Genomic DNA, 22,119 nt, shown 5'->3' on the forward strand with positions numbered 1-22,119 from the left:
AGGGCTGGGGGAGGCAAAGGCTCCGGCGCCACCCCAGGCAAGGGGTCCTGCCTCCTGCCTGGGGCACCGAGGCTGTTCGGGGCGGGGGGGGGGGGGTGGGGGGGTGGGGGTGAGCGGGAGGCCTTCGTGTCCGGTTTCCCGGGGAGGCCGAGGCTCAGAGCGGAGGCGCAGCGGCAGGGCGTGCGGACCCACTCGCTGGCGCACTGTGTGCCGCGCGGGACCCCCGGGTTTTCCGTGGCAGAGGCGCCCGCTCGTCTCGCTCCATGGCACTCCCGGCAGTTTGCGAAGTAGCCAAGTTCTCGGCCTCATTTTACGGATTAAAAGTGTCCACGACGGGGCCGCAGAGGGGGACGTGCGTCCCCCAAGCCCCCTCCCGGCCGGCGCTGAAGAGCCAGGGTGCAGGGAGGGGTCCTCTCGCGGAAAGGGTGGAGTCATTGTTATCCCGGGAGCGCGGCCTCCGGGCCAGGCCTGCCAGGCGGGGCGGAGCCTAGGACGCTGCGCTGCGGGGCGGTCCCGGGCGGTCCCGGGCGGTCCCGGGCGGGCTAGGCGGCGCGCACCCGGGGACCCGCGGAGACCGAGCGGGTGGCGCTCAGGCTCGGAGCGGCCGCGGCGGCCGCGCCATGGACTCAACCCCCGAGGACTACGAGCTCAACGGCGAACTGCGCCTGGACTCGCCCGGCTCTCCGGACCCCTCGGTAAGCCCCTTGCCCCGCACCCTGTGCGACCTTGGCCGGTGCCCGCCCTCTGGGCTTCGCGCCCACAGGTCCCGGGCACCTATGGGCGCCGGCCAGCTGCGCGCCGCGTCCCACTGCGGGGTGGCGGGGGTCGCCGTGCCCCATGCGTCCCGCAACTCACCCACACCCGCAGGAGCCCGCGCGGTGGCCCCGGGGCTCCGGCAACTCCCGCAGGTGAGCGGGGCGCGGGGCGGGCTGGCGGGCTGCCGTCGGGGCCGGGCCAGGGGTGCCCAAGCCTCCCCACGACCCGGCCTTCCTTCCCCACCCCCCTGCCACCATCTAACTTTCAGTGGCCTTATCTTCCGCTGCGCGCCCTGGTGGGCGGGGAGTCCCCCAGCCTCTGGGCCGCGGGCCAGCAGCGGGCAGACAGTTACGTCACGCACGATGTTCAGGCGACCGCACAGTCTGGTGCGTGCCCGGATGGGGAACTTGGGGCCGCTGCGGCTCGCTCCCTTCTCCCGCAGCCCCCCGCGGCCTGTGCCCTGCCAGTCAAGGAGCGTGGTGGGCACTGGGCAACCACTGGCAGTGGCCCCGCCCCCACAGTAGAGCTGGTGCCCGCCTGCCCTGGGCCCCTGTGCCGCTGGGCAGGCCTGAGCGGTGGGCTGTGCCACGCGCCGAGGCCCCGCGCTTCCCCAGCCCTGTTTGTGAAGCAGTCCGGGCACAGACCTCTGTGGGTGGTTGACTTTGGACATTCTTTCAGTTTCTGACCCCCTGGGGAGGGGCCGGGCCAGTGGTTTGTCTGCAGGGTGAACCCACTGGAGTGGAGATGACAGTGCCCAGGTGGGGTGACCAGACAGGCCCTGTTGGGGTTGGGGAAAGGGAGAGGCCCCAAATGGCCTGGACGCCCCGCTCTGAGCCCCTGGCCCACATGATATTCAACTCCGTCCTTCTCCATAGCAGACCTTTCCAGGGCCCCAGCCACCTTGCCAGCCCTTCAGTGAAGCCTGGCTGCCCTGGGGGTGGCCCAGGGTGTTTGTCCTGGGTTCGAGACGAAGCTGAGGACAGAGAGGCGCCCGCACATGGCCTTCCCTGGCATGTGAGCGCTTTGGAGCCGTGGGCCGTGTGCTTGGGGAGGCTGCTTGCCTTCCCCGGGCCTTCTGTCCAGGGTCCGAAAAAGTAGAACGAATGCGTGCCCTCGGGGAAGAGTGGGAGCACAGCAGGTAACGGGGCAGGTGGGCTGAGAGTAGGTCCGAAAGGGCGCGGCCCTGCCCCCTCCCAGCTTGGCTGCACCCCCCCTCCAGCTCTGCTCACCTCAACTTCGCAGCACTGCTTGGCTCTGGGACAGGGTGGGGGAGGGCACCACATCCTGAAAGTAGAGCAGAGGAGCCTCTGCCAACATGCTGAACCCCCAGGGGCTGGTGTGATGGCGGTGGGAGTGTGACATTGGTGCTGGGCCCTGGAGGACAGGAGTGGGGTACAGGTGTGCCCCCCCCATGATATGGGGAGAGCATCCCAGGCAGAGGGAATAGGGAGAGAAAGGCCCACAGACTGGGCCACCACGCACACTGGGGAGGCGGGGTGGCGGCAGGTCAGGCGTTGCTGGGAGCCTGAGAGAGTGGACATGTTCCTCCGGGTCTTCGGCCGCAGGCAGGGAGGCTCCTGGAGCGGGCTGGCCAGAGGCTTGCCCAGGTCCAGCCAGCGCTCGCCTCGGCCTCTTGGCTCCCCTCCCGCCCTCAGGACCTGCCTTGTTGAATTCAAGGCACTCACCCTGTGCCTCGGTTTCTCATCTGTGGAATGGGTGGGAGCAGGCATTCCTCAGAGGTCATTGTGAGGAGTGCCACAGCCAGACAGACACATACATGTGTCATTGACACCCCCGCCTGCCACTCCCCTGGTGGTGACCCCTGGTGATGACATCTGGCAGCATTGCCCCCAGGCGGGGTCCCGGGACATGCATGACCCTCCCTGCACCTCTCCTGGCTCTTGTTAGGCCTTCTCCTGGGTTGCCAGGCCAGAATCGGAGCCTCGGACACCTGCGTGAGGGCAGGAAGGAAGGCTTGCTGGGAGAGGGATAGACCAGGACGTCTTCAGGGAATCCTGGACAGCAGTGGGTGGGCTGTGTCCCCAGCGTGCCCCTGGACATGGGAGGACAAACTGTGAGGCCTGGCCTTACCGTGCAACCGTGGGCAAGTGCAGACCCAACCCAGCCTGTTTCCTCTTCTGTGAAGTGGGGCAGTACAGCTCACCTCCCCAGGCAGCCGGGCCTACAGGAGAGTCACACATGTAACCATTGGGCCAGGGCAGTGGGGAGATCGTCCATGGCCCTGTTCATGTGCTTGAGCCCTTGGGGCCCCGCAAGGCCCCTCTGCCCAGGGCGCCCCTCTGGAAGTGACCTGGTGTCTTCTTTGAGTGAACTCCCCTTGGCTGCTGCAGGAGGAGTGGTGTCCGCCTCACTGTGAAAGCAGCCCCCAGCTGTGCCACGCCTGGAGGCTGGGTTTCGGGGGCAGCTGTGTTGGACCCTGCAGCCGATGCCGGGATGTGGCTCACTGAGGGCACAGCAGGGAGGTGGTGGGACAGGGCGGACAGGGCTCCCGGGCCACATCTGGGCCGTGCTCAGCATGAGCTGTGGGGGAACTTGGCTCCTCTCATCTCTGCTCTCCAGGCAGAACCCCGGTGACAGGGCCTCAAGTTCTAACAGGTGACTCTGATGAGGCTGCAGGGTCACTGAGGCCGGTGCTGAGCCCACAGGAAGTGGGTGTGCCCAGCCCAAGCCCAGCTGCCACCGGAACACCCCCACTGTCCCCCACCAGACTTCCTGCGTGGAGCTGGTGACCTCGGCTGGCTGCGTGGGGCCAGTGGGGGGCAGTGTGGACCTGTGTGGCCCCAGGCAGTGCCAGTTTGGTTCCCAGGTCCTGCCCCAGAGGGAAGGGCGGCAGAGCCCCCACGTACGCTGGAGCTGACCGAGCCCAAGGGGGTCCCTGTGCAGGACTGACTTAGGTGGCCAGCGGCGGGAGCCGGACCACAAAGACCTCCAGGCCTCAGCTCTCAGCTCTTTCCCAGGCGTGTTCTCTTTCTTCCGTCACGGGGGTGTTTTCTGGAGTTATTTAGTTAACTGCTCTAGGCTGGCTGGGAGGCAGCCTTTCAAAGCCGCGCGGGCCGGGCAGCCAGGACTGTCCAGCCCTGCCCCAGCCGCGGTGCCCCGACCGGCCACCAGGACTCCGAGCCCCTCACCGAGGCACAGGGCGCTCACCCCTCTCTCTGTGGTGCACACGTGCGGAGTGTACAGGGGTGCTAGGGAAGTGCCCACCCCACTCCTAGCAGGCCAGCTGATGAGCCCTGTAGATTTGTGGGGTCCTTGGTCTCTCACTCAGCAGATATGAAAATGGGCTCTGGGAGGACAGGGGGTTCCCATGGGGTTCCTTCTACACTGGGCTCAGGATTTGGGGCCCCTGGCAGAGTGGTCAGGCAGGGTGTCAGTTCTATGGGCCTGGCCCTGTCCTGTCCTGGTCTCTGAGGAAGCGGGCGGTCTGGGGGCACAAGACGTGGGGTAAGCCAGCCCTCCCTCTCTTCCTATTCAAGCCTGGGGTAGACCGGCATGTCCCTGTCCTGTGATCTCAACTGGCACCCAGGATGCTGCAGACCTGGGTTCACATCCTGGGTTCATCCAGTCTCAGTTCCCCTCCCCTGAGCCGAGGAAGCCCAGCTGTGTGTCCTGGCTCAGTGGCCTGGGCAACCATGAGCTGCTTTTTTTTTTTTCAATATGTTTTTATTGATTTTTTTTAGAGAAATAGAAACACCAATGTGAGAAAGGACATCGACGGGCTGCCTCCTGCATACCCCTACTGGGGATCGTGCCCACAACCCGGGCATGTGCCCTGCCTGGGAATCGAACTGGGACCTCTCAGTCCATGGGACAGTGCTCAACCACTGAGCCACCGGCTGGGCAGCCGTGAGCTGCTTTTGAAGAGCTACCACGAGCCCCTGTCCACAGAGGGAGGCAGCCCTGCATGGAGTCCGCTCCCTGCCCACAGGGCCCCTCTGGTCTTTTAGGGGAAATAGTACAGCAGCCCTGAGGTCACCCAGCTCTGGGACCACAGGTGAGGTTTGGGGGTCTCGTTGGCCCCAGGAGCACACTAACCAGTGTCTGTGCCCTGCACCACCCGGGTCCAGCAGAGGTCTTGGTGGGGGTTCCCAGGGTGGCCCCTGGCAGCTGGGCAGGCAGGCGGCCCGTCCAGGCCCACGGGCTGCCAACCGCAGGAGGAGGTCTGCAAGGCTCATTGTGTAGTGGTCACACCAGGGCCCAGGGCTGTCCCCCAGCTCAGAGCCCCCCAGGAGGCCTGGAGCACCGAGGCCAGGCGTGGCGGAAGTAGCCCAGCGTACTGGGCAGCCCTAGGCTCTGGGGCAGGGGGCCAGCTCTGAGTTCCGACCTGACCCTCCCTCTGGGGCCTGGCCGACCCCAAGCCCCGGCGCCCCACTCTGCAGAGGGAGAATCTCAGTGCCTCTCCCAGTGCGTGGAGACCACCCGACTGTGCCCAGCAAGCACAGATGTGGAGACCAGGCACAAGGGGCATGTGGTCAAGGCCGCACGGCCAGGCTGTGGTGAGCCAGGCTTGACCAGGCCCCAGCCCCAGCCTGTGCTGCCCTTAACGCTGTGCGGGTTGAACAGGAAGCAGATGGCGCAGGGGGCAGGAAGTCCCCAGCACCCGGAGGGGTGCGCAGGCCTGAGCCCCCAGGCATCTGCTCCATGACCCCTGCACACGTGTGAGACTGAGGACAAGAGGGGGCAGGCAGTGGAACCTGGGCAAGGGGAACCTGGAGCGCTCAGCCCCCACAGGGTGACCCCTGACCCTAGTCCCCTCCACGGAGCCTGAGGAGACCATAGTCAGCCACAAGGGCTTCTGAGCCCCAGGGCCTGGGTTCAAATCCCTGTGCAGCCCTCACTGGCTGTTGGCTTTGTGCAAGGGCCTCGGTGCACCCACAGAAGGGGTGTGAGGGTGAAAGGGGAATTCGACGGTGGCTGCGCCCAGGGCTCCCAGGATGGAGGACAGCAGGGCACAGGCGCTCGTGCAGGAGGCACTGCCACGGACAGTGTGGGTCTGTGTTTGCACATGTGGCCACAGGGCTATAGAGTGTTTAAAGGGCTCAGGAGAGCTCAGAATGAAAAGGAATTCTTCCTCCCACCCAGAGGTCACCACAGTTAGCCTGGGCGTGTGTGTGTGCTTATGTATGAGTATATATGTCTGTGTTGTGTATATATGTATGCTTATGTGTGTCTGTGAATACCTGTGTCCACATGGGTACATCGATGTTATGCTTGTGTATAAGCTATGTGTTAAAGTGTGTATACACGTTTGGGTGTGTTTTTACATGTGTACACATTTTGCTTATGTGCACATGTGTGTGTGTGGTCGTGCATATAGGTTTGTTTATGTGTGTACGTGTGTGCATCTGTGTGCATAAGCTTTTGTGTGCATATATTGTCAGGTGTGTATGTATGTGTGCACATGTGTATAAGCTTGTGTGTGTATATCGTCATGTTTGTATATGTCTGTGTGTGCACATATGTGTATGTGTGTGCATGTGTGTGTGTAAGCTTATGTGTGTGTATATGGTTGTGTGTATGGTCATGTTTGTATATGTTTGTTTATGTGTGCACATATTTGCATGTGTGTGTATAAGCTTGTGTGTGTATGTTTATGAATGTACATGTGTGCATGTGTGTGTGTGAGCGTGTGTGTATGCGCATATATGGTGCACAGAAGCTTTGCAAAGTCTGCGCCTGGCTTCTTCTCGGGCTGGAGATGGGGATAACCCCTGGGATGGCTTCCAGTGAGGGCACTGTGGACTGGGTGTGGAGCTCAGGGGCAGCCTCGGGCGTGGGGGACACAGGCCCTTGGGGGCAGCCCTGGTGGTGTGGGCTTGAGCAGCAGCCCACCCAGCTGTGAGTGCAGCTGGAGACCTGGCGTGGGGAGGCCAAGGGGCGACCCCACACAGAGAGGTGCAGGGGCGAGCCGGAGGGGCTTGGCTGTGGGGGACATCCCAGGGAGCCGACTGGGACCTGTGTGTGCAGAGGAGGCCTCCCCTGTGTGTCTCCAGGTCTAGAATTTTAAAGCAGGTGGATTTGCTACCTCAGAGCCACTCACGTGAGGGAAAGTGGGGCAGGTAGCCAGGCCGCCTCTGCTCTGTGCCCGTCCTCCCTCCCTCCAGAGGGTGTTATTCCAGATTAAATTTAAACTTAAAGACACACCGGAGACGTGGGGCCCGCCCTTCTGCAAAGCTGTATTTTCCAACGTGAAGTTCCAGCTGCTGAAAGTGCAGGGGACTGCGCGCCATGGGCCCCGCCCAGCCCCTGCCTCACGCCCCTCCAGTGAGCCCAGAAACAGGAGCCCCAGGCGGCCCAGCCCCTGCCTCACGCCCCTCCAGTGAGCCCAGAAACAGGAGCCCCAGGCGGCCCAGCCCCTGCCTCACGGCCCCTCCAGTGAGCCCAGAAACAGGAGCCCCAGGCGACCCAGCCCCTGCCTCACGCCCCTCCAGTGAGCCCAGAAACAGGAGCCCCAGGCGGCCCAGCCCCTGCCTCACGGCCCCTCCAGTGAGCCCAGAAACAGGAGCCCCAGGCGGCCCAGCCCCTGCCTCACGCCCCTCCAGTGAGCCCAGAAACAGGAGCCCCAGGCGGCCCAGCCCCTGCCTCACGCCCCTCCAGTGAGCCCAGAAACAGGAGCCCCAGGAGGCCCAGGAGGCCCCAGTTTCTGCCTGCGGCTCCGGCTCCCAGGGACACAGGGCCAGGCCCCAGGGACATACTTGTCCTGGGGGGTGGGGCGGGGCCCAGCCAGGGGCAGTTTGAGGTCGCCTTGAGGTGGGCTGATGGAAGCCACAGCAGGGGGCACCAGGAGAGGTAGGGTGTCCTCAGGCACAGGTGAGGGCGGAGGGTCAGGACTGGTCCGGCTTCATGGAGGTGAGCAGGAGGCCGGAGCATGGGCGGTCACAGGGAAGTAAACAGGCCGGAGCCGAGGTGCCAAGGCCCGCAGGGTGGTGTTGGTCACACATGGACACACCTCCAAATGTGTCAACGTCCTTATTAGCTGTGTACAGCTTTTTTTTTTTATCCTCACTGAGGACATTTTTGCATTTATCATCAGATAGAGGGGGAAGGAGAGAGGGAGAGAAACATTGACGTGAAAGGGACACATCGAGTGGCTGCCACCCACACGACCAACCAGGGCCGGGGACAAACTGCAACCGAGGTACATGCCCTTAGTGGGAACCGAACCCGGGACTCTCTGGGAACCGTCCACAGGCCGACACTCTAACCACCGAGCCAAACCGGCCAGGGCTGTGTACAGCTCTTTGTGTGTCCATCAAACCTCGATAACGTGGCTAAGATATTTTAATGAAAATCAGTGCAGGTCTGAGCTCGGCCGCAGCGCGGAGGCCTCCGCAAGTCTGCGCTGTGCCCGCTCAGCTGGCAGGGGCTCGAGCAGGGTCACCGTCCAGGGAAGGCTTGTCGCACCGCACCACTGGGCATGGGTGTGGGGATCGGGGTCCAGCGCCCACCCCAAAAGTCGCTTCCACCCTGGTACCACCCACTCACCCAAACCTGGAGGAGAGGGTGGGAGGGTACGGCTGGCAGGGGCGTCTGGGCACAGCGACAGAGCCCCGTGGCCAGCAGGCACCGTGGCAGTTTCGGTGTGAACCAGAGGGTGCCAGACTGTCTGCTCCCTTCTCTGCAGGGTCGGTTCCTGGGGGCCTCGAAGGGGCTGCCCAGCCTCTGGGCCTCTGCTTCTGTTCATAAGCCTTTCTCTGTCCAGCTGCTGTGGCCCAGTGGTTGGGCGTCGACCCTGCACCAAGAGGTCGCCAGTTCGATTCCCAGTCAGGGCACATGCCCAGGTTGTGGGCCCATCCCCAGTGGGGGGCACGCAGGAGGCGGCCAATCAATGTTCTGTCTCATCACTATGTCTGTCTCTCCCTCTCCCTTCCTCTCTCTCTAAAAATCAATAAAGGAAAATAAATAAATAAATACATACATACATACATACCTGGGCCCACACTGCAGCCCCTCTGTGCCCACTTTCCTGCCAGTTCTGGGCGGGGCCAGGCCCGCAGCCCCTGCCCGCTCCCTGCAGCCAGCCCACTGACTGCCCCCCTACAGCCGCTGCGCGGGGGCAGGAACAGGCCCATCAACGTGAACCACTATGCCAACAAGAAGAGCGTGGCGGAGAGCATGCTGGACGTCGCCCTGCTGATGGCCAACGCCTCACAGCTGAAGGCCGTCATCGACCAGGGCCCCAGCTTCAGCTTCTTCCTCCCTATGGTGGTCCTCATCTCCATCTCCCTGGTGCTGCAGATCTGTGTGGGGGTGCTGCTCATCTTCCTGGGTACGTGCCCGGGCGGGGCCCCGGGGTGAGGGTCCGCCGCAGCCCTGCCCGCCTCTGCTCTGCTCGCACACTCCTGGGGCGGTGCTCGCACCCGAGTCCGAGCACTGAGCCTCGCAGGGCGGCGCGAGGCGGGGCTCCGCGAGCCAGGACGTTCAGGCTGGAGCCCCTGGAGAGCCCCTCCAGGGCTGAGGACGCAGGGAAGTGTCCTGAACACACCAAGAGTGGACAGGAATTGGGAGCCTACCAGGTGCCCTCATTCTTACAGGGTTAAATGGTCCTGTTCCCCCAGCACCCCTGTTCCCCCAGGTGGGGGTCAGGGCTAGGGCTGCAGCGTGGCCTCGCCCTCCTGGCTGGCTGCGTGACCTCAGGCAGGTCACTGGACCTCCTGGCTCAGCTGCCCTGCCTTAAAGTGGACATGCAGACGGGGCCTGGGGTCCTCATGTGGCTCGCGGGACCGCAGCCGGACGCCCAGGAAGGCGCTTGCCCGTGGCCGCCGGGCCCATGCGGGCAGCCGGGCAGTGCCACACCCTCTCGCCCCCAGTCAGGTACGACCTCAACAACCCGGCCAAGCACGCCAGGCTGGACTTCCTCAACAACCTGGCCACCGGCCTCGTCTTCATCATCGTCGTGGTCAACGTCTTCATCACCGCCTTCGGGGTCCAGAAGCCCGTACTGGACTTGGCGCCCCGGCAGTAGGGCTCAGGTGAGTCTCGAGGGCCGGCCGGGCCCCACCCGCCGCAAGCCCCCACACCCTGCTGGCCGCTGACCGTGAGCAGGAGCCGGAGGCAGACCCTGCTCCGCAGGACTCAGCTCTCTGCTGAGTTTGGTGTCAGCAACCAGGCCACAGGCACAAGGGTTATGCATTTGGGACCTGGCCAGGGCTGCACCCCACAGGTCCATGTGACCTGTGGCCCTGTGGCCATGACCCCCGAGGGAAACTGAGGCTTGCCCAGGTTGGAGTCGGCCCGCTGGAGTTGGAGTGGTCGCAACCCCTGTGGACTGGTTGTCAGACTCCCCACTAGGCAGGGTCACCAGGATGGCACGGGGCCCCCGGCCTGAGTGCCCCTCACACCTGTCTCCCTTGCAGATGCCTGGACTGTGCCCAGCCACAGCCACAGACCCCAGAAGTTGCCTTGCCCCTGGGGCCCACCTGCAGGTGCTGCACCCCCTAAACCTGCCAGGGCCCAGGACTGGACTGGAGGACACTTGGGCCAGGGTGAGGCCAGCTCTGTCCTCGGCCACTCTGCCTCCCCGAGCACCGAGCAGCAAGTCCCAGAAGGCAGAGTGGAGATCCCCAAGCAGGGTCATGGCCACCACAGACACGCAGCAGGTCTGAGGATGGGTAGTGAGAGGCCAGGGCCAGCCTTGGTCTCAGGACATTTCCGGAAGGACGAGGAGATGCCCCCCATTCAGCCAACACGCCCCTTGGGGGACCCGTGGCCTCTGGCCCTCCTGACCGGGGACAGCGGACCAGCAGCTCCCCGTGTGGCCGCCCACCATGGCCGGGGCCTCCGCACACCTGCCCCACTCCCCTAGGCACGAAGGGCCAGCGCAGCCGGTGCTCCGCCTGCCACGGTGCCTGGCACCTCCCCCGCCCTCGGCCTGGCCCCTGGCCTCCCCTGCTGGGCCTTTGCCAGCCCCCCCACTCAGGGTTCCCCCCTCTCAGGGCAGCCGCGGGGACGTGGGCTGAACCTCAGGTGCCTTCTCCAGAGCCACGAGCTTGGGCAGCTCCTTGGCGCCTGCCATCTCTGTCCGAGTTTCGGGCGGAGACCAGGGTCTGGGTCCCCCCAGGGTCGTCACTCGCGCTGTGGAGCCCTCCTGCGTGGACCTCGCCCAGCGGGGCTCGCTGTGCTGACTGCCGCAGACTTCGGCGCCCTGACCCGTGCCCCTGGTCAGAGTGAATGTAGCTCTGGTACGCCGAGGTGGCAGGTTCAGTTCCCGGCCGGCCGGGTGCGCGGGAGGCCACTGGCCCACGCTTCTCACACTGCGTTTCCGTCTCCCTCCCTTCTCTCTGAGATCAATAAACATATCCTCTGGTGAGGACTGAGAAAGAAAAGACTCTAGCTGCAATGTCCCAGAAAGGGTCCACTGACTGACCACGCTGGGTGACCAGGAGACCTGCCTGGACACCGCTGTCCCCATGGCCCACCCGCCTAGGCTTCCTGCCAGCTCATTCACAGCAGACAAGCCTGAGGCCCCGCCCCGGCGCCAGCTCGGGCTCCGGGCACCTCCTCAGCTCCAGCTCACGGGGCGCTTTTAGGGTGACTGGCCTGGGGTGCCTGTGTCAGGGCTGGGAGTGAAGCTGGTCCCCACATGAACTTTGGGGGCATGTGGGGTCAGAAGCCGAGACGGAACCCTCCTCAGAGGCTGGGGGAGGTTGGCAGGAGAAGGACCTTGCGGGGAGCCTCCTCCGCGGCATCTTCGGCGGCACCCCTCCTGCCCTCAGGCCTCTGCCCAGGTGGCCCCTCACTGGCCTTCCTGGAAAGTCCCTGCACGCTCACCATTTCCTGCAGCTTGCCTGCCGCCTGTCTCCCCCATGCGCACAGTCGTGCCCCCACGTGGTGCCCAGCACTGCCCTTCAGTCATGCCTAGTGGGCCAAGGACAGCAGGTCTGGTGCCAGGCGGGCCGAGACCCTGCAGAGACCCCGAGCAAGGCCAGGGCTGCCTCTGGGGTCAGGCCTGTCTCCTGTCTCATCCCACCCGGCTGGAGTCCCCAGCTGCCTCCAATCAGCCCTGAGGCCTCCCGGCCGACCCTCGCGCTCCGCCCATGTCCCCTCCACCAGGACCCCTGCTGCCCCTCCTCACCTGGATGTAGGCCTGGCCGCATAGGGTGTCATCCAGGTGCCTGGGCTACCGAGGCACTTGCCCTCCTCCCCTCTCCTGTCACTCCTCTTCCCCACCCCCACCGGAGCTGGGGTGGCTCCGGCACCCTGTTCCCGTCCGATGGCCAGGTGACCCTGCCATCCGGTCTGTGGGGCTGACAGACGAGCCTGGCACAAAGTGAGGGGTAAATAGAAGGGCTTGTGGGCGAGACACCCAGTCCTGGGCTTTGCTTTCAAATACCTGGGATGCCCTGGCCCTGGCCAGTGTGGTGCAGCGGTCGGAGCCTTGGTCCGCAGACCAAAGGGTCGTTGGTTCGAGTCCTAGTCAAGGGCACATACCTGGGTTGCAGGTTCAATCCCTGGCCCTGGTCAGGGTCGTGTGGTATTGGTCAGGGTCTCTCTCACATCGATGTTTCTCTCTCTCTCCTTCTTCCCTTCCACTCTGTCTAAAAATCAATGAAAAAATATCTTCGAGTAAGGATTAACAGAAAAAAGAGAGTTTTTTAAGGTGATCCCCCATGGGACGAGGTCCAGGAAGAAGTGAGCAGAGCTGACAGTGGACGGACACACAGCCTGCGGGAGGGGAGGGCTGGCTGTGCAGCACTGGCCCTGGGGTGGGGCCCTGACTGTCTCCCTGCCCCACGCTGAGCCCCTCTCACAGCCCCTGGGGTGGGGGTCCCGACTCAGTGTGTCCCCTGCCCCACGCTGAGCCCCTCTCACAGCCCCTGGGGTGGGGGCCCTGACTGTCTCCCTGCCCCACGCTGAGCCCCTCTCACAGCCCCTGGGGTGGGGGCCCTGACTGTCTCCCTGCCCCACGCTGAGCCCCTCTCACAGCCCCTGGGGTGGGGGTCCCGACTGTCTCCCCTGCCCCACGCTGAGCCCCTCTCACAGCCCCTGGGGTGGGGGTCCCGACTGTCTCCCCTGCCCCACGCTGAGCCCCTCTCACAGCCCCTGGGGTGGGGGTCCCGACTGTCTCCCCTGCCCCATGCTGAGCCCCTCTCACAGCCCCTGGGGTGGGGGTCCCGACTCAGTGTGTCCCCTGCCCCACGCTGAGCCCCTCTCACAGCCCCTGGGGTGGGGGTCCCGACTGTCTCCCCTGCCCCACGCTGAGCCCCTCTCACAGCCCCTGGGGTGGGGTCCCGACTCAGTGTGTCCCCTGCCCCACGCTGAGCCCCTCTCACAGCCCCTGGGGTGGGGGTCCCGACTGTCTCCCCTGCCCCACGCTGAGCCCCTCTCACAGCCCCTGGGGTGGGGGTCCCGACTGTCTCCCCTGCCCCACGCTGAGCCCCTCTCACAGCCCCTGGGGTGGGGGTCCCGACTGTCTCCCCTGCCCCACGCTGAGCCCCTCTCACAGCCCCTGGGGTGGGGGTCCCGACTCAGTGTGTCCCCTGCCCCACGCTGAGCCCCTCTCACAGCCCCTGGGGTGGGGGTCCCGACTCAGTGTCTCCCCTGCCCCACGCTGAGCCCCTCTCACAGCCCCTGGGGTGGGGTCCCGACTCGGTGTGTCCCCTGCCCCACGCTGAGCCCCTCTCACAGCCCCTGGGGTGGGGTCCCGACTCGGTGTGTCCCCTGCCCCACGCTGAGCCCCTCTCACAGTCCCTGGGGTGGGGTCCCGACTCGGTGTGTCCCCTGCCCCACGCTGAGCCCCTCTCACAGCCCCTGGGGTGGGGTCCCGACTCGGTGTGTCCCCTGCCCCACGCTGAGCCCCTCTCACAGCCCCTGGGGTGGGGGTCCCGACTCGGTGTGTCCCCTGCCCCACGCTGAGCCCCTCTCACAGCCCCTGGGTTCGACAGAGAGCAGCAGGTGGTTAGGCTCCAGCTGTGACTTGTCCCCACACCGGCCCTGGTGCCAGCCTGTCTGAACTGTCCTGTTGCCTCCTCCTCCCCGCTCCTGGCTGTCCCATGTGTCCGGGACAGTGTCCCCCTGTATCTGGGACGGTGTCCGTCCCCATGTGTCTGGGACAGTGTCCCGGGCCTGGCACGGCAGAGGCCACCCACACCCTGCTCCTGGGGTGGCCTGGAGTGGCCTGGGGCCTGCAGTGTGTGTGGCCAGCAGCCAGGAGGGAGGGCTGCCAGCCTGGGAGCGGGTCTTATGAGGCAATGCCAGAGAGACACCTCAGATGTAGCCAGCAGATGGCTTGGTTCCTTCTTCGGTCAGGAAGTCTGCCGGACACAGCCAGAGGCGGACAGCCCCGGATGGACGGACTGAGCGCTGGGCCCAAGCCAGGCGGGCTTGCATGGGCGCTGGGGCACTGGGGACAGGTGGGGGTGTGCTTCTGGCTCCAACAGACCCAGCGAAGGAGCCCCCGCCAGGCACACATGATGGCCCTCACCTCCCCGCCACTAGCTCCCAGGCTCTGACCTTGATGGCCCCTCCACCCTGCTGACCGCACTCCAGATATGTCCTGTCTTGGGCCCTGGAACGTGCTGCCACTTCCTGGGGACAGTGCTCAGCCCTGAGCCCCCCCCCCCCCCCGGCCCTCACCCCTCTCCTGGTCACGGCACCGCGGGCCTTGGCACTTACGTGCATTCAGTGCTGTGGCCGGCGCACTGACCGCCGTCCCTCCCGGGACCCTGCTGGGTCTGCTCGAGGCTCAGGGCCCCTGCGTGCACCCAGGACAGGGTTCCTGCCGGCTCGAGCCCTGGGAGCGGCCGCCAGGTGTGGTTCACACCACAGGCTCCCTCTGCGGCTCTTCGTCCTCACCACCCACACCTGAGACCCTAGCCCACTTGGCAGGAGCCGAGGAGGGACAGGGCAGGCCCCTCACCCCCAGGAGGTGCCAGCTGGACAGAGAAGGTGGCCGTTTGCTCCCACACCTGCCACACTCTCGTTTTCCTCTGCCCGCCCTCAGGGGCCTTCAGCCCTTTAACTAACTCCGATTCCCGTCTTCCTGGCAGCGTCTTGAATCTGGGAGCTAAAGGTCATCTTGCAGGCACTGGTTTCGGGAGGAAGCTAACGCAGGGATCTGCGCGGCACAGGAAGCTGCCCAGGCCGCAGGGCCCTCCCCAGACCAGTGGCCCCCGGCCTTGGGGTCCACTCAGCTGGGAGGTGGGGCTCAGTCCTGCCTCGGATGGGATAAAAATAGGGTCCCAGCTGCCACCTGGCCAGTGCTGAGGGAGGGCCCCAATCCCTAAAGGAGGTCTCTGTCTTGCCCCCACTGCACAGGTGAGCTGACCGGGGCTTCGGCAGCGGGCATGGGGCGGGCCAGGCCCACCCAGCTCTTCGTCTCTGAGCCCCCCCAGGCCTGACCCATCACGGATACTCATCTGTGAGACGGGGATCCCGGGGCCCACCTGGCAGGGGCCGGACCCGGGGCCTAGTCAGCCAGGGGTTTGTGCAGTTTTGGGGGGCACGGGGGCACGGTGGGCAGAGCCCCTCAGCCCTGCCTCAGAGTGCTGACTGGGTGGAAGCCGCAACCCGATTCCCGCTGCGTCAGCGCCCTCGCTGGGACCCCGTGTTTGCAGAGTCAACACGCCCTCTCGCCAAGGAGAACCCCGGGTTGTGCAAGACTGGGCTTCACTTCGGGCTCTGAAAACAAGCCTGTGTCACACAGCTCGTGACCCCCCAAGGCGGGCGAGAACTGCTGGGGACAGCCATGACCAGACACACCCACACCGGCTGCCCCGGCCCCTCTTCACTAGCAGCCGATGGCACATGGCTGCAGGCTCGCCAGGAGCGTCTGCGGAGCCGAAGGAACCGGTGCAGACGGCTGCCCCAGAGCAGCAGGGCTGTGGGCAGCTCGGGCTGGGGCCCTGGGGCAGGTGGCCCTGGGGTAACAGCTGTCTCCACTCTGGCTCCGTCCCTGACGGTCCATCCTTCCAGATATCACTGTCCTGATTGGTCAGAAGGGAGCTGCTCTGATTGGCCAGTGAAGTTGCGGGACTGTAGGTGCAAGGACCCGAGGGGCTGGGGAGCCCCAACCTGTGGGCTGAAATGGGGTCCCAGGAGCTGCTTCGTGGGGCTGACCCGTGGGCAGGGGCCATGCGGGGGGCAGGGCAGTTAGGTGCAGGGTTCTCCCTGAAGTGTGGTTTGCAAGAGGCCCTGTGCGGAGATGGCTGCCAGGCTCCTTTTGTTTTTGTTCATCCTCACCTGAGGACCTTTTCCCATTCATGTTCTTAGAGAGTGGAAAGGGGGAGAGAGACACATCGACTGGTTGCCTCCCACACAACTCCAACCAGGGCTGGGGATCGAATGTGCGACCCAGGTATGTGCCCTTGACTGGGCATTAAACCCGTGACCCTTTGGTCTGTGAGCCAATGCTCTAATAGCCGAGCCAAACCAGCCAGTTCTAGGCTGTTTTTAAAATTTTTTTCCTTTATTGATTTTAGAGAGAGAGAGAGGGAGAGACAGAAACATCGACGAGAGAACATCGATGGGCTGCCTCCTGCACGCCCCCCACTGGGGATCAGGCCCACAACCTGGGCTTGTGCCCTGACCGGGAATCGAATTAGGGACCCCTTGGTCAGTCACGGGGCCACATGGGCTGGACTAGACTGTTTTTTAAATTTGAGCCAAGTCTCTCTTAGCAGGTGTCTTCTTTCTCAGGGTCCACAACACCCTCCCTCACACACAGCCTCCTAGCTCCTGCCCTACACCCTGTCTCCCTCCTTCCTACCCTCTGTCTCGCACTCCCGCACCCCCACACCTGGCGATGGGAGCCCCAGCCCCGCGCGCTCTGGCGGGGAAGCACTCCAGCACTGGTGGCCTGTGGTGAGGATCTCCAGCCGGGGCCCCTTCAGGGTGGTCATGTTCTGAGACACGTGTTGTTAGGTGACTTCATCCCTGTGTGCACATCCCCGAGTGCACGAGTGCACGTACACAAACCCTGGCAGGACACCAAGTGCACACCTGGGCATAGGGCGCAGCCTGTGGCTCCTGGGCCGCCCCTGTGCAGCTCGTCCCTGCGCTGAACGCCATCGGCAACGGTTGCACAGTGCTGAGTGCTGTGTGTCTGAACATCTCTACACATAGAAAGGGTACAGCAAAAATACAGCATGAAAGGTAAAAAGTGAGCCCTGGCCTGGTGGCTCAGCTGACTGTAGTGTTGTCCTGTACACCAAAAGGTTGCGGGTTCGATTCCCGGTCAGGGTGTGGCAGGCAGTTAGACATGAGCAGAACAAGGACGACAGGCCGGGCATAGAGGTCACCAGGGAGGAGAGCCCAGGGTGCCTAGCACAGGACAACTGTAGGGTGGGACGTCACCCCCAGGGTGACTTTCCTTCCCTAGCATGTCACTGGTCATGCGTTTGGACCCCATGACCTTTCCTCCATAGAGATGACATCGAGGCCTCAGTTGTGTTTCAGCTCCAGGCCCAGAAAAGCAGCAAAACCAGACAAACGACACCAAGGCTGACCTCAGGACCAGCTGCAATGACTAATGACCCCCTGCCCTGGCACTGACCAATCAATCAGTGGAGACCCAGACCCTAAAAGGACACATCTGGAGAGCTGATGAATATTGTATTGAGATCTTCCCCTGGAACCTCCCCTACAATCTCCACCCTTAAAACCCTTAGGACAGGACCCAGCCAGCTCTTCCTGGGAGCCTGCCAAGCCTTTTCCCTCCTCTCCCCCCATGCACGTCACCTTCACCTTCCTCACACCTGAGCTCCAAGGGCCCTTCCTTTGCCTCTGTAACTTGTCTCCTAAGCCCATTTCTTCTATGAATTACTTCTCCTACCTCTGTGATTTTCCAAATAAATGTTCTCTTACAGTTTGGGTCTTGGCTCTGAATTCTTTCCCAGCCAGAACTCAAGCGCCGAGGTTGCTGAGCCCAGGTCTGGTCTGACCCCAGGGCTCTGCCCTGGTCCGGCCCCACCACCCACAAGGGCAGGTGCTCTGGATGGGGGGTGGTGAGCGTGCGCAGCCCTGCAGACGTCACCACACTGCACACCGAGGCCGCCCCACATCCACACAGTCGTTTTCTTTCTTCAGTAATAAGTTAACCTTCGCTTGCCATAACATTTTTACTTTATAAACTTTTAAACTAAAAAAAATTTGGTCGTGTGTTCATAACACTTCGCCTGCAAAGCTGCACACACTGCACAGCTGTACAAACATTTTCTTTACATACTTATTCTACAAGATTCTATTTAAAATTTTTAAAATTTGCTTTACTTTTTATAAACTTTTTTTGCTAAAAACCAGGACACACACACTAGCCGAGGCTCCACAGGGCCAGGGTCACGTACCCCGTCTTCCCTCCATCCTGTCCCACGGAAGGTGTCTGGGACAGGAGCACCCACGGGGCCGCCGTCGCCGATGGCAGCGCGTCTTCTCCCGGGGCTCCCCGCAAAGGACCTGCTGAGCCTCTGCTGGAGGAGGGTGGTCTGCTCGGTTCATCTCTTTTTTAATCGTGGATTTGGTTACGGGCAGATAACGAACCGTGAACATTTCTCCGTCCATGAAAACCTTTCGGTGTTGGGGTTTATGATTCGAACCGTCTAAGGAGCGTGGTGAGGTCTGCAAAAGCTTCTGCTAAACTCGTCACTGGATTCCTTGGGGGGCTTTCTTCTCCCCTCCCCCGCAGCGCCCTTTCCTCTGGCCTCTCTCCAGCTGTGTCCCGCGCCGGTCCCAACACTCCCACGGTCAGTCCCCACAACCCCGCAGGACTCCTCGGGGTCCTCAGCCCACCAGGGCAGGTCGTTCACCATCCGACCACCGCGTGCTGACTGTGCAGCCTTCGCAGCCTTGGCAAGTGCTCTGAAGTCACAGACGCAGCCCTTCAGGGTCTTCTTCTGGATGACATCATCGACTCCGTGGTGACATCGCCCCATGTCACACGAGGTCCTGGACGTGGTCACGGACGGGATGGTCCCTCCGGAACCGCATCGGCGCCTCTTCAGCGCGGCACAGCCAGGACGAAGGTCCTGGACAGCGGCTCCTCCAGACAGCTTGTCCACTTCGCGGGCACAGCGGTCGGGAGGCACCTGGCAGGGCGGGTCCTCAGGGCGGCTGCCCCTGCGGCTCCTGGCAGGGAGGGCCTCCAGGACGCCCCAGGCCCTGGGTTCTCTGCCGCGGCACCCCGTCTCCACGTGGGCCTGGGACGCCGCCCAGCACGGCCGTGACTCTGCTCACCAGGGCCTTGGAACCTGCGCCGACCTGGCTCCTGATGGACGCGAGTCCCTCCAGGCTCTGTCCCCAGAATAGGGAGGGTTCACCCACATCGAATGTTTCCTCCGGCAGCTCAGTCTCTCCCCAGCCAGCTTCTCTGGAGCCTCCAGAACGTCTTCAGCTGCCCTCACACCAGCCTCCGTACACTCGCCCTCACGTTCAATTATGGGGTGAAGAGCGATTCTTGAGTTCACTCCACCCAGCGCCAGCAGTCACGGCGGCATCCCCGTCAGGCTGGCCTGTTCCTCCAGCACCGCAACCCTCCTCGTGGCTGTGGGTGTCACGGTGCTGGGAGGCCACACTCCTCGTCCAGTCTCCCGTCCAGGCCCCGGGAAGTCTCTCCTCGTCCGGTCCTCCGTCCAGGCCCCGGGAAGTCTCTCCTCGTCTGGTCCTCCGTCCAGGCCCCGGGAAGTCTCTCCTTGTCTGGTCCTCCGTCCAGGCCCCGGGAAGTCTCTCCTTGCTGACCCAGGCCTTCTAGAATCTTCGTCAGTCTTGTGGCTTCAGTGGAGCAGATCCTTGAACAGCTTCCATCACTCGTTCTTGTTCCTCAAGATTGCAGCCTGGTGGACGCCTGGCGGGCGAGCAGGACCCTCGGACTCTCCGCTGGTCACCCATCACTTTCCATCCCGCCTGCAGTCAGTCCCCCGACAGGCTCTCCGGGGCATCAGCAGTGGGCTGTGCCCAGCGGCACGATGGACCACACTGCCTGAGGACAAGCAAGCCCGGAGGAAATGACGCGATCACAGGACGTGGTAACGGGACGACGCGGCTGCTGCAGGTCTAACTCGGCACCCTGTTCACAGCGGACTGGGGTCTGCAGGTGGAAAGAGCACACCCTAGTGACAACGTAGCACAGTGAGCATGCACACCGGCCACAGTCCCTCGTCGTCACTGAATGCTACCCCCACACGTAACTGCAGGCACTGTGCTTCCATGGCAGGCCGCACACTTCACCCCAAGTGGGAGTGACCTGTGGCCACAATGCCTCCGTGGCTGATAGGAATTCTGCGGCTGCATTACAGTCTCTGGGGCCACTGGCGTGTATGTGGCCTGCTGCGGACAGTGTTCTTACTGGAGCGTCAGGAGGGGCTTCCTGGAGGAGACGGCACTTCACCCATGACCTGCAGTGTGAGTAGACGGGGGTAAGGAGTGTTCCAGCCGAGGGAATAGCATGTTCGAAGGCACAAGGCACCAGTCGTGAGCAGTGGCCATCCCTGGAGGGTGGAGCTGGGAAGCTGGGACAAGGAGGTCCTGAGGGAAGGGCAACAGGAGAGGCTGTGGCCTGTGGTGCCTGCCATGCCCTGATGGACTCGGTCTGTTCCAGGCCACCAGCACGACTGACCGGGTGGCTGGCGGGCCTCATGGAGGAAGGCTGAGCTGCCGTGTCTCCCTCCCCAGTGCCAGCGAGAGGAAGGCCTCGCGGGGCCCTGCTCCGGGCAGAGTCCGGGCATGTCAGGGAAGGGGCCGTAAAGGCTGAGCGCTGAGGAAGGTCCAAGGACAGCCTGGGCTCCAGGCAGGGCCTCGGGGGCCGTGGTGAAGGAAAGTCAGCAGTCACCGGCAGTGGTCCAGCCCCAGCGGAGACCAGCCCCCGGACCAGCACAGCTCTCCCACGGGTCCGAGGCCTTGGGGTAGGCCCTGAGCATGCCTTACTCGGGGGACCCTGCCACAGGGCCCTGGAATCGTGGCCTCGCTAGTCTCAGGTGACAGCCAGCTGGGCCCACTTGTCTGCCGGACACTCCCCCGAAGGCTGGCCTGTCTTTCCGGGCTGCCAGGACCGTCCGCCGTCTGGGCAGCTACCTCCAGGGCATTCATTTCTCAGCCTGGAGCCTGCACGTGTGCGACCAAGGAGCCAGCAGGTCTGGTGTCTGTCCCCGCACCCGGCATTGTCACCTTCACTCAGGAACCTGTCGCCTTCCCCCAGCTGTCTCTCGAGAGCAGGACCAGCACGGAGAACCTCCCAGAGCTCTGTCCATGAGACATCCACCCAGGATCCTGCCTGCTCACGGTGGGTGCAGGGGCTGCAGACCGGCCAGGGCGCGGCAGGCTGAGCCATAGCCGTCTGCTGACCTTGAGAGCCGCTGCTGTGCCCACCCACCGATCTCACCCCAGGAGTGGACTGGCACCCAGTCTCCGTCGCAGCGACGGGAGACGGTTTTCACGGGCCTGGGTGGCTGCACGGGGCCCGCAGCGCGGTGCCCATGGCCCAGGGCTGGAGGGAGTAGGCCGGTTCAGTGTCCCACACCCCAGGCCTGAGCAGACCCCGAGGGCTCGCTGCTGCACGGCCCTGCCCAGCTCAGGCGGTAGCTCAGTCGCACCGGAAGCCTCACGAGCCGCCCTTCCAGCAGGCGCCGCCAGTGGAGCCGCTGCAGGGACAGCGCCTGTGCTGGGCAGTGACCCTGGGTTGTGCTCCAGGAGCAGTTCCCAGACCAGGTGCCCGCGGCCCACGCTCGAGGCCTGCGGCCCGGAGTGGTGCGGAGGTCAGTCACTGTCCTCACCACCGGCAGGCGGGGCTCCTGCAGGGAACGCTCACACGCACCCTCACTCCCCGAGGGCACACGAGTGCGTGAGCTGCACACCATGTGCTCCCCGGCACCTGTCGTCCCCCGGCCCTGGTGCCGAGCCTGCCCAGTGCTCCGGAGCCTCTGTGGAAACGCAAACTCATGATTCTCAGCTTGACGAACATGCTTCTGTTTTCCCAGAAACAGGCTTGGGAGAGAGCTGACGGAGGCCATCGAAAGAGGAACCCGCCGGGCAGGCTGAGGTCCAGCAGCGTGCTCTTCAAGCTTGTGCGTGTGCAGAGCTGTGCATGTGCGGACACGTGTGTGCCTGAGAGCATGTGGGGAGGGCGGGTGCAGCCCCTCTAGGCTGCGGCGTGGTCCTGTGAGGGGTGACGGGACCCTGGAGGGGAAGGGCGCTGCCCACCAGGCCTGCGAGATGCCCACGGTGCGCAGACGCCGAGAGCAGCGGCAGACCCCCAGGACGTGTGCTCGCCCCGTCCACGAGCGCCATCTCCACCGCAGGAGGATGGCTGCGAACCCCCTGCAGGGCGGTCGGGGGGGGGGGGGGTGCTGACACTGGCAGGAAGAGGAGGAACCGCTGTGGCCGACCCCAGGCAGCGGACAGAGGGCTTGAGGAGCC

General features: G+C 64.0%; 1 protein-coding gene across 1 annotated transcript; it reads left to right on the forward strand.

Annotated features, from left to right (window-relative positions):
- Positions 1–573: 573 nt before the first annotated feature.
- NINJ1 (ninjurin 1) lies at positions 574–11,084 on the forward strand. The gene is made up of 4 exons (XM_036278508.1): positions 574–695; positions 8,821–9,046; positions 9,588–9,749; positions 10,134–11,084. The coding sequence occupies exons 1-3, from the start codon at positions 621–623 to the stop codon at positions 9,740–9,742; spliced, it is 456 nt and encodes a 151-aa protein (XP_036134401.1). The 5' UTR covers positions 574–620; the 3' UTR covers positions 9,743–9,749; positions 10,134–11,084.
- Positions 11,085–22,119: the final 11,035 nt, after the last annotated feature.

Source organism: Molossus molossus, unplaced genomic scaffold, assembly GCF_014108415.1.
Source record: "Molossus molossus isolate mMolMol1 unplaced genomic scaffold, mMolMol1.p scaffold_m16_p_29, whole genome shotgun sequence".
In the NCBI taxonomy this organism is placed as follows: Eukaryota; Metazoa; Chordata; class Mammalia; order Chiroptera; family Molossidae; genus Molossus; species Molossus molossus.